Genomic DNA, 15,050 nt, shown 5'->3' with positions numbered 1-15,050 from the left:
ACAGACTCAGCGAACACAGCCTGGCCATCGGGAAGGGACGCCACAGACAGATCTGGCTCCCAAGAGAAGACAGACTGTGCTCCCACTGCACACAAAACCAACTGGAAACTGAGCTGCACTTCCCAACTCCCTGCCAGTCATAACAAGACATCAGGAATACACACTTCCCATGGATTACAAAGGCATGACTTTAAAGACACTCCAGACACTAACAAACTGCCATCTGTTGGGAGAAATACAACAATGTGCGATCACAGCAGCCAGATTTGTCACCTGTTGTGATGAGAGAAGGACCTCAAACTCCCCATAAACAGACGCATCCCACTGGGTTTGGCAATGTTAGTGATTGTTTCTCATGCCAATAAAGCTTTTTTGAATTTAATTGACAGAGAGAGAGATAATAAAGATATTGGGAGAGTCAGATACAGAGAGAGATGGAGGGAGAGACAAAGAGAATGAGAGACAGAGAGAGAGAGAACGAGGCAGAGAGAGAGAGAGAGAGAGAGAGAGAGAGAGAGAGAGAGAGAGAGAGAGAGAGAGAGAGAGAGAGAGAGAGGGGGGGGGGGGGGGGGGCTATAGGGGAGAGATAAGATAACAATTGTGGCGCAATTTGTTCACCATTCAAAATGTTATTAAAGTAAGAATAAAATTTGACAGAACTATTCTTACTAGAAGGAATTAAATCAGACATATTCAAAACGCTAAGACGATGGAAAGCTAAAACGCCAGAGAGAGAGAGTCTGAGATAATGAGATAATAAGGGCGAAAGAGAGAGAGAGAGAGAGAGAGAGAGAGAGAGAGAGAGAGAGAGAGAGAGAGAGAGAGAGGGTCGGAGATAATGAGAGAGAGATGTAGAGAGAGAGTTAGAGAGTCAGAGAGAGAGAGAGAGAGAGAGACAGGGGTAGAGAGGTAGAGAGAGAGGGGTATAGGTAGAGAGTGAGGGGTAGTGGGGTAGAGAGGTAGAGAGAGGGGGGTATAGGTAGAGAGTGAGGGGTAGTGGGGTAGAGAGGTAGAGAGAGGGATAGAGAGAGAGAGCCTAGTGTCCCGGCTCTGCTCCGAGATGGCGGGCGGGCGGAGAGGTCTGGTCGCCCCGCAGAATACATTCCTGGAGAACATCGTCCGGCGATCCAACGGTGAGACGGCAGAAATATACGATTGTGCTGCTATTATAGAGTAGGCTATCATACTGTTATATATACTGTCATATATACGGTCACATAGACTACAATGACGCTTGCAGCTTACAGGCACGTTCAAGCTGGCCAAGTGCCGGTGGGTGTTTTGAAAGATCATCACAGACACTGCGGTTAATTAGACTGCAACCGGTCACAATACGGTTCACAGCGGGACCGATCCGCTCAGGAGAGATGTTCAAGCGGTTCAGCTCGTCGTGCCTCACTCAATTAGCCACCTTCCTGTTTGACTTTCAGTTTGGACTTTGACACAAACAGACCCGGCCGTTGTATAGTAGGCTATATATATATATATATATATATATATATATATATATATATATATATATATATATATATATATATATATATATATATATATATATTATACACAGTTTCACGGTTTACTTTAAATCACAGCCAGACCTTTTGTATATAATAAACATTATATTTGTATATAATAAACATTATATATACATTATATATATATATATATATATATGATATACGGTCTAACCATATTTTAGATATGAAATTTATAATGTCTTATATTCAAGCTTTATTCCATACTTCAGCACATAGACAAAGTTGAACATTGTCTATGTGCTGAAGTATATTACACACACAACTTTGAAAGTTCTAATCTATAATATATTAAATATTAATATTATATATTTAGTTAACATATATACTGTATATTATACTTTAACTCATAGACCGAGTTCATATGTATAATATGTCATAGATAAATTATGCATCATATATATTTATATCATATATAACCATCTAACCAAAGTGTCAGACAGACAGACAGACAGACCAGCTAACCATGTGTCTTTTCAGACAGACAGACTGACCATCTAACCAATGTGTCTATTCAGACAGACAGACAGACAGACAGACAGACAGACCATCTAACCCATGTGTCCTATCAGACAGTAACTTTGTGCTGGGGAACGCTCAGATCGTGGACTGGCCAATCGTTTACAGCAACGATGGCTTCTGCCACATCTCCGGCTTCCACAGAGCGGAGGTGATGCAGAAGAGCAGCACCTGCAGGTATCACTCTATCACTCCATCAGGCTCACCCTCTATCACTCCATCAGGCTCACCCTCTATCACTCCATCAGGCTCACCCTCTATCACTCCATCAGGCTCACCCTCTATCACTCCATCAGGCTCACCCTCTATCAGTCCATCAGGCTCACCCTCTATCACTCCATCAGGCTCACCCTCTATCAGTCCATCAGGCTCACCCTCTATCACTCCATCAGGCTCACCCTCTATCAGTCCATCAGGCTCACCCTCTATCACACTATAAGGCTAACATTCCAACAGGCTAAAACACTTTAAGGCTAACACTATAAATCCATCGCTCTATAAGGCTAACGTCTCTATTAGGCAATCATCACTATCACCTTTTCATTATTACTATACCTCATCTGTTGAGATATATTTTTGGTCTCCATCTCTTGATTCTTAAATGTAGCACTTGGAGCACTTTGCTTCTTTGATGAATTGTATGCACTCACATGATTATTTGAATTCCTGGGTTGTATCTTAATGATTAGTGGTCATTCTATCTTTTGAAACAATCAGCTTAATTAAAAAAACTTAACTAACACTAATTATTCAGCGCAATCACTGCAATTAAGAGGAATCATTTAAAAGTGGCAAAACACAGTTATTTATTCACCATTCCATAAAGCAACCATTGCATCTTCCCAGTTCATTGTAATGTCAATGTTGAACCTGTCCAGACTCAAATGTCCAAAAATAAGGTATCTGCTTACACTGAGCTTGCAACCAAAATGACTAAAGGAAAAGTAATCCAAATGGATGATCTCATCAGGTCAGGTCTGCCCACCAGGCCTGAGTCAATCCGGTGGGTAGTAATAGTGAGTTTGAGGCTATTATTCATGCTAGATATCCAATGTGAGGACGACTAATTACTCTCAACAACAAGACACATTTTAGTTGACAAATTTAAGTATAATCACTTGGAAGGTGAGCCCTGTTCCAAACGGTCTTTTTCCCTCTCTCACTTATTCCTACTTCCTAATTGAATTTCCCCTCAAATTCAATTTTCTCCTTAGCTCCGCCCCCAAACACGATGCAAATCACATGACTCCCAGAGTCAGGTGACTTGTTTGTTACCATGCCAAGTGAAAACAATTCATATCACTTTATAAAGATTAGGTAATTACTTTAACAACATAGAACTCTGTCACGCTCTATCATTCTATCACTCTATGCCTTCATCTATCTCTTAGAGATCACTATATATCACTCCATCACTCAATCTATCACTCTGTCGTGAGTAGTATAAGTCTATCACTGTATCATTATCTTTCAATCACTATATAAATATAGCACCCTATCAGGCTATCTATGAAAACATAACTATATCCATCTATTACATTATCACTTTTGTATTCCATCAATGTATCTATCAGGCTATCAAAGTATCACTCTTTCACTTTATCTATCACTATATCACTCTATGCCTCTGTCACTCTGTCTACCTTCTTCTCTATCACTCTATCACTCCATCAAATCTCTTTCTCTCTCTCTCTATCACTTTATCTGACAGACTGTATGTGTGTTTTTGTGCATGCACTTGTGTGCATGTGTGTGTATGTGTCTGTGTTTGTGCATGAATGTGTGTCTGTCTGGGTTTGTGTGTGTGTCTGTGTGTGTGTATTTGTTTGTGCATGTGTATGTGTCTGTGTTTGTGCATGTGTACATGTATGTATGTGTGTCTCTGTTGCATGTGTGTGTGTGTGTGTGTTTGTGTGCGTGCCTGCATGTGTGTGTTTGTGTATGTGTGTGTGTGTGTGTGTGTGTGTGTGTGTGTGTGTGTGTGTGTGTGTGTGTGTTTCTGTGCGTGTGTGTTTGTGCGTGCTTGTGTTCAGTTTCATGTACGGGGAGCTGACTGACCAGGTCACCACTGAGAAGGTTCGGCAGACGTTTGAAAATTATGAGATTAATTCATTCGAGATTCTGATGTACAAAAAGAATCGTGAGTATCCTGATTTTCAAAACATATTACACATTATCACGACATATTACACATTATCGTGACATGTTTTACATTATCATGACATATCATGAAATAGTTAGAATTATTATGACATATTTGTCATTATCATGAGATTCACACTACATATTACAAATTATCATGACAAATTTCCCATTATTATTAAATCATCATGATATATTACATATTATGACATATTTCACATTAAAATTACATTATAATGATTATGATCATTATCATGACATATCATGAAATAGTTCACATTATCATGACATTATCACAACATATGTCACAATATCATGAAATATATCACATTATCCCAACAAAAAATAAATAATGATATATATTGCTACACAACTAATCAAGTTCCTGACTCTCTGCAGGGATGCCCGTTTGGTTTTATGTAAAGATTGCTCCCATCAGGAACGAACAGGACAAGGTGGTCTTGTTTCTGTGCACCTTCAGTGACATTACCGCCTTCAAGCAGCCAATCGATGATGACACATCAAAAGGTAGACATATGGTTTATATTGCACTTTCTGATATTTCAGACTCAGAAGTTTATAGAATGTTCTAATACTATAAATTATTCTTAAATTGTTCCATCTGGGAATAGTGTCTACAACGTCTGTTTTGTGATCTGCTTGGTTGCCAGGTTTGTTTTTTTAATCTGCTTGGTTGCCAGGTTTGTTTTTTTAATTTGCTTGGTTGCCAGGTTTGTTTGTTGATCTGCTTGGTTGCCAGGTTTGTTTGTTGATCTGCTTGGTTGCCAGGTTTGTTTGTTGATGTGCTTGGTTGCCAGGTTTGTTTGTTGATCGGCTTGGTTTCCAGGTTTGTTGTTTGATCTGCTTGGTTTCCAGGTTGGGGTAAATTTGCGCGTCTAACGCGAGCGTTGACGAGCAGCAGAGGAGTGTTGCAGCAGCTCGCCCCAGCCGTCCAGAAAGGAGAGAATGTCCACAAACACTCCCGCTTGGCTGAGGTAAAGTGGTCCTTTAGGTTCTCTCCAGGTCTTCATGGTAACTGAGTGGTGGTTTAGGTTCTCTCCAGGTTGTCTTGGTAACTGAGTGGTGGTTTAGGTTCTCTCCAGGTTGTCATGGTAACTGATTGGTGTTTTAGGTTCTCTCCAGGTTGTCATGGTAACTGAGTTGTCCTTTGGGTTCCTTCCAAGTTGTCATGGTAACTGAGTGGTGGTTTAGGTTGTCTCCAGGTTGTCATAGTAACTGAGTTGTCCTTTGGGTTCCTTCCAGGTTGTCATGGTAACTGAGTGGTGGTTTAGGTTCCCTCCAGGTTGTCATGGTAACTAAGTGGTGGTTTAGGTTGTCTCCAGGTTGTCATAGTAACTGAGTTGTCCTTTGGGTTCCTTCCAGGTTGTCTTGGTAACTGAGTGGTGGTTTAGGTTATCTCCAGATTGTCTTGGTAACTGAGTGGTGGTTTAGGTTCTCTCCAGGTTGTCATGGTAACTGAGTTGTGGTTTAGGTTCTCTCAAGGTTGTCTTGGTAACTGAGTTGTCCTCTAGAATCCTTCCAGGTTGTCATGGTAACTGAGTGGTGGTTCAGGTTCTCTCCAGGTTGTCTTGGTAACTGAGTTGTCCTTTGGGTTCCTTCCAGGTTGTCTTGGTAACTGAGTGGTGGTTTAGGTTCCCTCCAGGTTGTCTTGGTAACAAAGTGGTGGGTTAACAGTGTTTTCTGGGACAGGTTCTTCAGCTGGGGTCTGACATCCTGCCTCAGTACAAGCAAGAGACCCCTAAGACCCCTCCCCACATCATCCTGCACTACTGTCTCTTCAAGACCACCTGGGACTGGGTGATCCTCATCCTCACCTTCTACACCGCCATCATGGTGCCCTACAATGTGTCCTTCAAGACCAAACAGAACAACGTCACATGGCTGGTGGTGGACAGCATTGTGGACGTCATCTTCCTGGTGGACATTGTTCTCAACTTCCACACCACGTTCGTAGGTCCGGCAGGGGAGGTGATCTCTGATCCGAAGCTCATCCGAATGAACTATGTGAAGACATGGTTCGTTATTGACCTCCTCTCCTGTCTTCCTTATGATGTCATCAATGCCTTTGAAAATGTTGATGAGGTTGGTAATAAAAGTCCTAAAATATTAGAAGGAAATTGCATGAAACAGCAACTAGATTAAGTTCAAGCATTAGTCTCAAATATAATGCAACTTTCAGTGCAGAAAATCACCTTCCTGGGATATTTAAGACACAAAAGCATAAGCCTCAATTAAATTATTTTTCTTAAGGAGATTTGAGGGGCTCTGTGATGGCCCAACAATAGGAATATAAACCCTAACATGAACCTTGTCTCTGAAGTCCTTAGGAGACAGCTATACCCATCTAAGACCACATTGAGCTAAACCTGACAATATCTCACATCTATCACCTATACTGGTTTGGGGTTGAATGGTAAGGAGTAAGATGGTTAGGAGTTAAAAGATTGGGGGACATATTATTAGGGGATAGATGGTTAGGGGATAGATGATTAGGGGTTAGATGTTTGGTTGGGGTTTGATGACTAACCTGTGGCTTGTTTTGCAGGGGATCAGCAGTCTCTTTAGCTCTTTGAAAGTTGTGCGTTTGCTGCGACTGGGCCGGGTGGCAAGGAAACTGGACCACTACATTGAGTATGGAGCGGCGGTGCTCCTGCTGCTGGTGTGTGTGTTTGGTCTGGCAGCCCACTGGCTGGCGTGCATTTGGTTCAGCATCGGAGACTATGAGGTGATTGACGAAGAGACCAACAGTGTGAGGATGGACAGCTGGCTGTACATGTTGGGGGAGGCGGTGGGCACGCCTTACCGTTTCAACGTGACCGGGGCGGGCCGCTGGGACGGCGGTCCGAGCAAGGACTCGGTCTACATCACCTCGCTGTACTTCACCATGACCAGCCTCACCAGCATCGGCTTCGGGAACATCGCGCCCACAACCGACGGGGAGAAGGTCTTCGCTGTAGCTATGATGATGATCGGATGTGAGTGACAGTAACTAGCCGTTAGTGACTAGTAATTTAGAAGACTTCTGGTTAGTGATGGTGGTCACTAGGTGTTAGTAACTAGTAATGGTGGTAATAAGGGTTTGGTGACTAGTTATGCTGATAACTAGTGGTGATAAGTGATGGTGGTACATAGGAGTAATTAATGATGGCAACTAAGGGTTAGTAATGGTGGTAAATATATATACTGCAGTATTACTGTAGATACAAGGATACTATAATACTATACTGCAGTAGTACTGTAGATACCAGGATACTTTAATTGTATACTGCAGTATAACACTAGATACCAGGATACTATAATACTATACTGCAGTAGTACTGAAGATACTATGCTGCAGTAGAAAGTGCTGCTCTACTGTTGCTCCCCTTGAGGAAAGACCTCCAGGAAAGGAACATGTCAGTGTCATCATTCTGATGACCGCTGCTTGGTAAAGTCAACATTTGGGTCTGAGGTGACATGTTCAGGCTACTTGGAAATGGATGACAGTGCGTATGGAGTCAGGGAGCCATGTGGAAATAGCTGACCCACTCAGAAAGCTGCTGACATAGTGTTACATCATCTGTATTGCATCTCACAGCTCCAACTGGGGCTAATAGGATATATATATATATATATATGTTACCTTTTTATTAACATGTTTGTCCAAAACATTTGAGTCTTTAACTTTATGTCCTACAGTCTTAAAGTTAGGGCCTTAACAATTTCAAAACACCATTTTAAAAGGGTATGTATACCTGTTTGTATTGCATATTATAATTCAAAGACATTTTATGTTTCTATTTGCAGCTCTGCTTTATGCCACCATCTTTGGTAATGTGACCACCATCTTCCAGCAGATGTACGCGAACACCAACCGCTACCATGAGACGCTAAATAGCGTTCGAGACTTCCTCAAACTCTACCAGGTCCCAAAGGGTCTCAGTGAGAGGGTCATGGACTACATCGTCTCCACCTGGTCCATGTCCAGAGGCATCGACACTGAAAAGGTACTGACACCTGGTCCACACTGAAACCTGGTCCATAGTGACACCTGGTCTACACTGGCACCTGGTCCACACTGAAACCTGGTCCATACTGACACCTGGTCCACACTGACACCTGGTCCATAGTGACACCTGGTCCACACTGACACCTGGTCCACACTGACACCTGGTCCACACTGACACCTGGTCCATAGTGACACCTGGTCCACACTGACACCTGGTCCATACTGACACCTGGTCCATACTGACGAGTTACTGACTGTTCAGCTTTAATGTCTGGATGTCATAGGGTAAACTATGATATAATTAAGCAATAGATCACGACAGGCTGTGGTATACGGTCATTATACCACAGTTAAGGGGCGTTGTCCGTCCCTCCGCTGCGCGTCGGGACGGCGACCCCCTTCACTGTGGTATAATGAACGTATACCACTGACTGAAGTGATCTATTGCTTTTATAAAACGGTTATGTAAGTATGGCGAAATGAAAGTCATAGACACCCTCAATTTTGAAAAAGCTAGAAAGTCGGAAAAGCATTTTTTTTAACGAATACAAAAAAGTAGTCCCTCCTGGCTGCCGGCAAAGTGTACGGCGGTTGCTATGCAACCCACTGTAGCATCCTTCAGAGAGAAGGCTAGAGTTCACTCACCGTGTGCCTATTGCTTTACAACATTTCCACCTCTCCAGCAATCAACATGTTTTTAGGCTTCAGTGAACTATGCTATTGCTTTTATATATAAATAAACAACAGTTCAAGTTAGGCGCGGAGTGATACTGAACTCTGTAAACTGAACGGGCGTCATAGCTGTGTGTATACGCTCAATATACAACAGTTGGGAACCAATCAGATCGCTTGATTTAAGCCACCCGTTTTATAACATGGGATATTTGATATGGTATCAGGGGTTATGGTTACAGAGGGTATACTATGTTGGGATATATATGGGATATATGATATGGTATGACGAGTTATATGTCGCTTTTCCACCGACAGTACCAGCTCGACTCGACTCGACTCGCCTCACCTTTTTTTGCGTTTCCATTGGCAAAAAAAGTACCTGGTACCTAGTACCAGGTACTTTTTTTAGTACTACCTCCGTCGAGGTTCCAAGCGAGCGGAGTAGGTACTTTTGTGTGACGTAAACAGGCTGCTGGCAACTGATTGGCCAGCGGCTGTAAATGGGAATAATCACTCAAAGTTAAGTTGTGTCCGGCGTGGTTGGAGTCCACGGACCCACTCCCGAGGGGGACACTGATCAGCGTTTCGCCGTGTGTATCTCTCCTTTCCCAGGGCTAGAGTTAGGCTGTGCGTGGTTGTGTGTGTCCGGCGTGGTTGTGTGTGTCCGGCGTGGCTGGAGTCCACGGACCCGCTCCCAAGGATCAGCGTTTCGCCGTTTCGTTTTAGTGTCGTTCCTTTCCCAGGGCTTGAGTTTCACCTCTATCAACGTTACTGTATGACAACAATAGACGCACAGTCATTGCGCTTTTTATTTTATTTTATTTCCCATCATCATAACCTTTCCAGGGAATCAGGAAATAGTCTTGATCAGATTCATATTTCCCGGGAATCACGTCTCCCGTGATTAAAACCTAATGACGACCCGCCCATGTTGGAGAGGTTCTTTTCTACGACCCGCCCACATTGAAGAGGTACTTTTTTAGATGGAAACGCGACGTGCCTGGAACCAAACAGAGTCGAGTCGAGGCGAGTTGAGTCGAGTCGAGCTGATACTGTCGGTGGAAAAGCGACAATAGTTACAGCGGGTGTATCATGGAGTAATCTACCTTTCAGTTATTTAATGTCTAAGCCTTTACTGCTTATCCCTTGTTCTCTTCCCTCTGTAGGTCTTACAGATCTGTCCTAAGGACATGCGGGCAGATATCTGTGTCCACCTCAACAGGAAGGTGTTTAAAGAGCACCCTGCCTTTCGCCTGGCGAGCGATGGCTGTCTGCGAGCCCTGGCCATGGAGTTCCAGACCGTGCACAGCGCTCCGGGAGACCTTATCGTCCACTCCGGGGAGAGTGTGGACAGCCTCTGCTTCGTGGTGTCAGGGTCACTAGAGGTCATCCAAGACGACGAGGTGGTGGCCATTTTAGGTGAGCCTCAACCCGTAGGATACTACCTTGTAGTATGGACTAGTAGTACAAACTAGTAGTAGGATCTAGTACAACTAGTATGACAGAGAAGATACATAATAGAACAGTACAGCACTAGTACTGCGCAGTACTAGTGCTGTTCTACTGATTGATCAGGGTAATCTCATGTCATTCCTAACCCACGCTTTCTAGCTGAAGCAGGACAATTTTGGCTGATTTTTGTAAGGAAAGCACCATTGTAAAACTAGGGTTTGGCAGCTCCCATAGCTGTACCTACTACGACCCCTACTAACAACAATACCGCCAATAATACCGCTTCTAACATCAATAATACCATCAATACTTCTAACATCAATAACACCAATACTACCGCTACTTAAACCAATACGAAACCTACGAACACCAATACAACCAATACAACCACTACTACAACCAGGGCCGGCCCAAGCCTTTTGGGGGCCCTAAGCAGAATTAGTTTCAAGCCAACCCCCTCCCACCACAGCGGAGTCATCTGTGCTTGATTATTATTGACGCAAACGGCACACCATGTCACATTATAAATTGCATTAATACAGGAATGGATGGTGAACTAATGTCCCCCTGGGCAAAGAAGCATAAAGGACCCCCTCCTCCAATTTGTGCAAAAGTGGGTGTAAATGGGGGAGTTGGGCAGGTCTGGGGGTCCTCGCCCAGAAAATTTTGAATTTGGTGATTTCCTGTATGCTGGTGCATCTTGGGGATGACCAGCTGGAGATGGGCAATAAAAAAAAAATTGTTCAGATTCATAGCCTATAACATGACTTGCTGGGCCTGCACAAGCAAACTAATATAGCACAGGGTTTAGCTGCCCCCAAACCATAAGTCTACTTTAAAGGCCTAGCCTATATTTTGGTCCATATTTGATTAGATATATCACATCACATATCGTGTGATATTTACCTGAGGGGCCCCATTCAGACATCAACCCATTTAACTCATTTTGTATGATTAAGGAAGATTGTATGATTAAGGAAGCAATATATAAGACATGGGCCCCATTGAGAGGGTCATCCACCCCTGTATTAATATAGTTGTTATTTACCCCAAACCAGTGTGTTTTTAACCTCAGAGGATACTGAAATCACAAATCTATATCAAACTCTCATATTTGAAGTGAAACACTAAGTGTGGTTTACTGAACTTGAATTAAAAAAAAACGTAGTTTGCTTATGCCTCGGGCCGGCCCTGACTACAACCCATACTAACACCAATACTACCACTACTGACACCAATACTAACACAACTACCACCACTATGACCCCTTTTAACAGCAATACCACAAATACTACGACCCCTAGTAACATTTATTTTGCACATCTGGACATAGACAATGTCCACTAGCATACCAGCCAACTCCTTCAAGGAAAGTTTTTATTGGTTTTCACAGGAAGAAGACATGAACAAATAAAAGTAATAATCATAAAATACAAATTAAATAACTGTTGTCGAAGACAAGTCAGCTATCCAAACATTATCCAAGTCTGATAATAATAATAATCAGGTATTCTTGTGGTCCGTGCCCATATCAATTTGCCGTTTTCAGATTTTATTTTTAAATATGAAGGAAAATGGATTCCTGCTATTGAATCCATTACATTGGTAAAGAAGATCTTGTCTTCTCCTTGCCTCAGCAACACATCGTCATTACATCTTCCGTCTGATCTCCCCCTTGTTCTCTGGCCTTCAGTGTCTCTCTCCCCCTCCAGGGAAAGGAGATGTGTTCGGTGATGTGTTCTGGAAGGAGCCAACGTTAGCACAGGCCGGGGCTAACGTCCGGGCCCTAACCTACTGTGATCTCCACATCATCAAGCGCAATGCCTTGCAGAAAGTACTGGAGTTTTACACAGCCTTTTCAGGGCACTTCTCCAGGAACCTACTGCTGACCTACAACCTGAGGAAGAGGGTCAGTCTTTAGAATCGATGGTCATAATGTCGTTAGTCTCTCTCTCCTCTTGCTAGGTTCTGTATCTTTGTTTTGTAGTGTATAGTATGCAGTGTATAGTACTCAGGGCTAGCAGACACTTTTATCCTAAGCGACTTACAATAAGTACATTTGTCAGAAGAAAGAGAAACAACAATATATCGCTGTTGGTACAGTAAGAACGTGCCAAGCACTTACAATTGCTAGGTTAACCCATTCCCTGTATACAACAAGGATAGCTAAGATAAGATGCAACATGATGCTAAGTACTACCCTAACCCTGTTTTCTAAATATTACAATGTGAGAGTTTCTAGCTCTTAAATGTGAGAGTTGTTTTCTTGATCTTTCAATGTGAGAGTTGTTTTCTAGCTCTTCAATGTGAGAGTTGTTTTCTAGCTCTTCAATGTGAGAGTTGTTTTCTAGATCTTTCAATGTGAGAGTTGTTTTCTAGATCTTTCAATGTGAGAGTTGTTTTCTAGCTCTTTCAACAAGTGAGGACTTCCTAGATCTTGAGCACTTTTGTTTTCACAGATGATCTTCCGGAAGATCAGCGATGTGAAGCGGGAGGAAGAGGAGATGTTAAGGAGGAAGAACGAAGCGCCGCTCATCATCCCTCCGGACCACCCCGTCCGCCGACTCTTCCAGCGCTTCCGGCAGCAGAGGGAGGAGCGGCTGGCGGCGGAGCGGGCGGGGCAGGGGCCCGTGGAGGACGCCCACGGGGGCCCGGAGACGGCCAGCATCCGGGTGGAGCAGCCAAGGCTGCAGGGGGCCCTTGCCTCCACTTGTATCGTCATGGTAACAGATAGCCCGGCTCCAACTGCTGTATGTTCCGCATCCACAGTCTCCAGAGCCATCCTCCACCAGAACCACCTGGTGGGCTGCAAGTCTGCAGAGCCCCATAAAGCCAAAGGCTGGGGTCGTTTTAAAGAGACGGTGGTGAAGGGGGAGTCCTGGAGCAGTGTTTCTAAAGCAGAGTCTTTGGATACCCTTCCTGATAGAACTAAATCCCATGGTGAGATGTCCCTGAAGAAAACAGACTCCTGCGACAGTGGCATCACTAAAAGTGACCTGCGACTGGACGACGTTTGTGACGCGGGAACTCCACAAGAGAGCCCTGTCCAGCCCAACATTAAACAGAGCTCCGGTTCAAGCCCAGACCAGGGCATGCAGGCCTTGCTCCTGGAGTTTAAAGAGGAGCTGAGGGAGGGCATCGGAGCCCTCGACGTCCGCATGGCCGCTCTAGAGGGGCAGCTGGCCGAGATGCTGGAGCTCCTCCGATCCGGAAACACCTCGGGATCCTCCTCTCATTGTTCTCACCCACCCTCCCCTGTCTCTGAAAAGAACAATATCTCAGAGGCTGAGGTTCAGTAGTTTAATACAACTACAGCATCTCCTGAACACAGATTCATTAGTTTAACACAAGGGGACCTGTTACTAAACCGAGGTTCAGTAGTTTAAAACAGAGAGAGCTGTTACTAAACTGAGGTTCAGTAGTTTAACACAAGGAGAACTGTCACTATACTGAGCTTTGGTAGTTTAACACAAGGGGAGCTGTTACTAAACTGAGCTTTGGTAGTTTAACACAAGGGGAGCTGTTACTAAACTGATGTTCAGTACAATGAGAGCTGTTACTAAACTGAGGTTCAGTAGTTTAACACAAGGAAAGCTCTTACTAAACTGAGCTTTGGTAGTTTAACACAAGGAGAGATGTTACTAAACTGAGGTTCAGTAGTTTAACACAAGGGGAGCTGTTACTAAACTGATGTTCAGTACAATGAGAGCTGTTACTAAACTGAGGTTCAGTAGTTTAACACAATGAAAGCTGTTACTAAACTGAGCTTTGGTAGTTTAACACAAGGAGAGATGTTACTAAACTGAGGTTCAGTAGTTTAACACAAGTAAAGCAGTTACTCAACTGAGGTTCAGTAGTTTAACACAAGTAAAGCAGTTACTAAACTGAGCTTTGGTAGTTTAACACAAGGAAACCGGTTACTAAACTGAGGTTCAGTAGTTTAACACAAGGAGAGCATTTACTAAACTGAGCTTTGGTAGTTTAACACAAGGAGAGATGTTACTAAACTGAGGTTAGCGTCTTCCGAATTGATTATATATGATGCAATACTTAACTCAAAGAATCAACAAGAGCATGACATTTTTGAACTGATCTTGGCAATAATAATATGTTGGTGACCAGCTCCCTGTGAATATTGCTGTTCATGGGAGGACTGAATATAATGTCAATCATGAATGTTGGACAATGCCTTTAAAGTCATATATTTAATTAAATTGTGTATGTCAATGAGCATGTAGGTAGTTTAGGCAGTTCTAAACCATTAGTTATAGTAAGAGCAAAGGACTTCTTGATTCTTGTTAACTGTATATTGTGCAATAATGACTATGTACAACCACACTGGGAAAACCCCATTCGTTGTTTTCTAAAAACAATGTCAGGGCTTCATGAAATGGGTTTCCATGGGCAGCTACAAGGGCCAGTACTACTAGGGTTATGGTTAGCATTAGGGGTAGCACTTTAGAATATCTGCAACTTTAAAGCATAAATAAAGTAAATTGTAAATTGTGAATTCATTGCTTGCCTATCAGTATTTATGTATGAACAATGCTTGATAAATGAGAAATTTCACTTTGCTATTGCTTTAAATGCTTTTCACCGTGCTGAAAAGTTGCAGTTATTCTAAAGTGCTAGCACATTAGGTTACCATGGCGAATGTTAGCAGTAACTTCCCATGGTTAAGGAACTAGATATTAAGAAAGCACATGTGGCTGTGATAT

The 15,050-nt window shown here is 43.1% G+C and overlaps 1 protein-coding gene across 1 annotated transcript; it reads left to right on the top strand.

Annotated features, from left to right (window-relative positions):
* Nucleotides 1-1,060: 1,060 nt before the first annotated feature.
* Nucleotides 1,061-13,631, top strand: LOC311341088 (voltage-gated delayed rectifier potassium channel KCNH1-like; the record flags this gene model as incomplete). Its single annotated transcript, XM_084465995.1, has 11 exons — nt 1,061-1,133; nt 2,108-2,231; nt 4,088-4,194; nt 4,596-4,724; nt 5,073-5,191; nt 5,907-6,299; nt 6,763-7,192; nt 8,004-8,203; nt 10,047-10,299; nt 12,045-12,241; nt 12,792-13,631. 11 exons carry the CDS (start codon nt 1,061-1,063, stop codon nt 13,629-13,631), a joined length of 2,865 nt encoding a protein of 954 aa, XP_084322121.1.
* Nucleotides 13,632-15,050: the final 1,419 nt, after the last annotated feature.

The sequence above is a fragment of the Micromesistius poutassou genome (genome assembly GCF_964030765.1).
Source record: "Micromesistius poutassou genome assembly, chromosome: 3".
NCBI classification, from domain to species: Eukaryota; Metazoa; Chordata; class Actinopteri; order Gadiformes; family Gadidae; genus Micromesistius; species Micromesistius poutassou.
The sequence above is the reverse complement of the archived record's forward strand: the minus strand, read 5'-3'. Positions and strand labels throughout refer to the sequence as shown.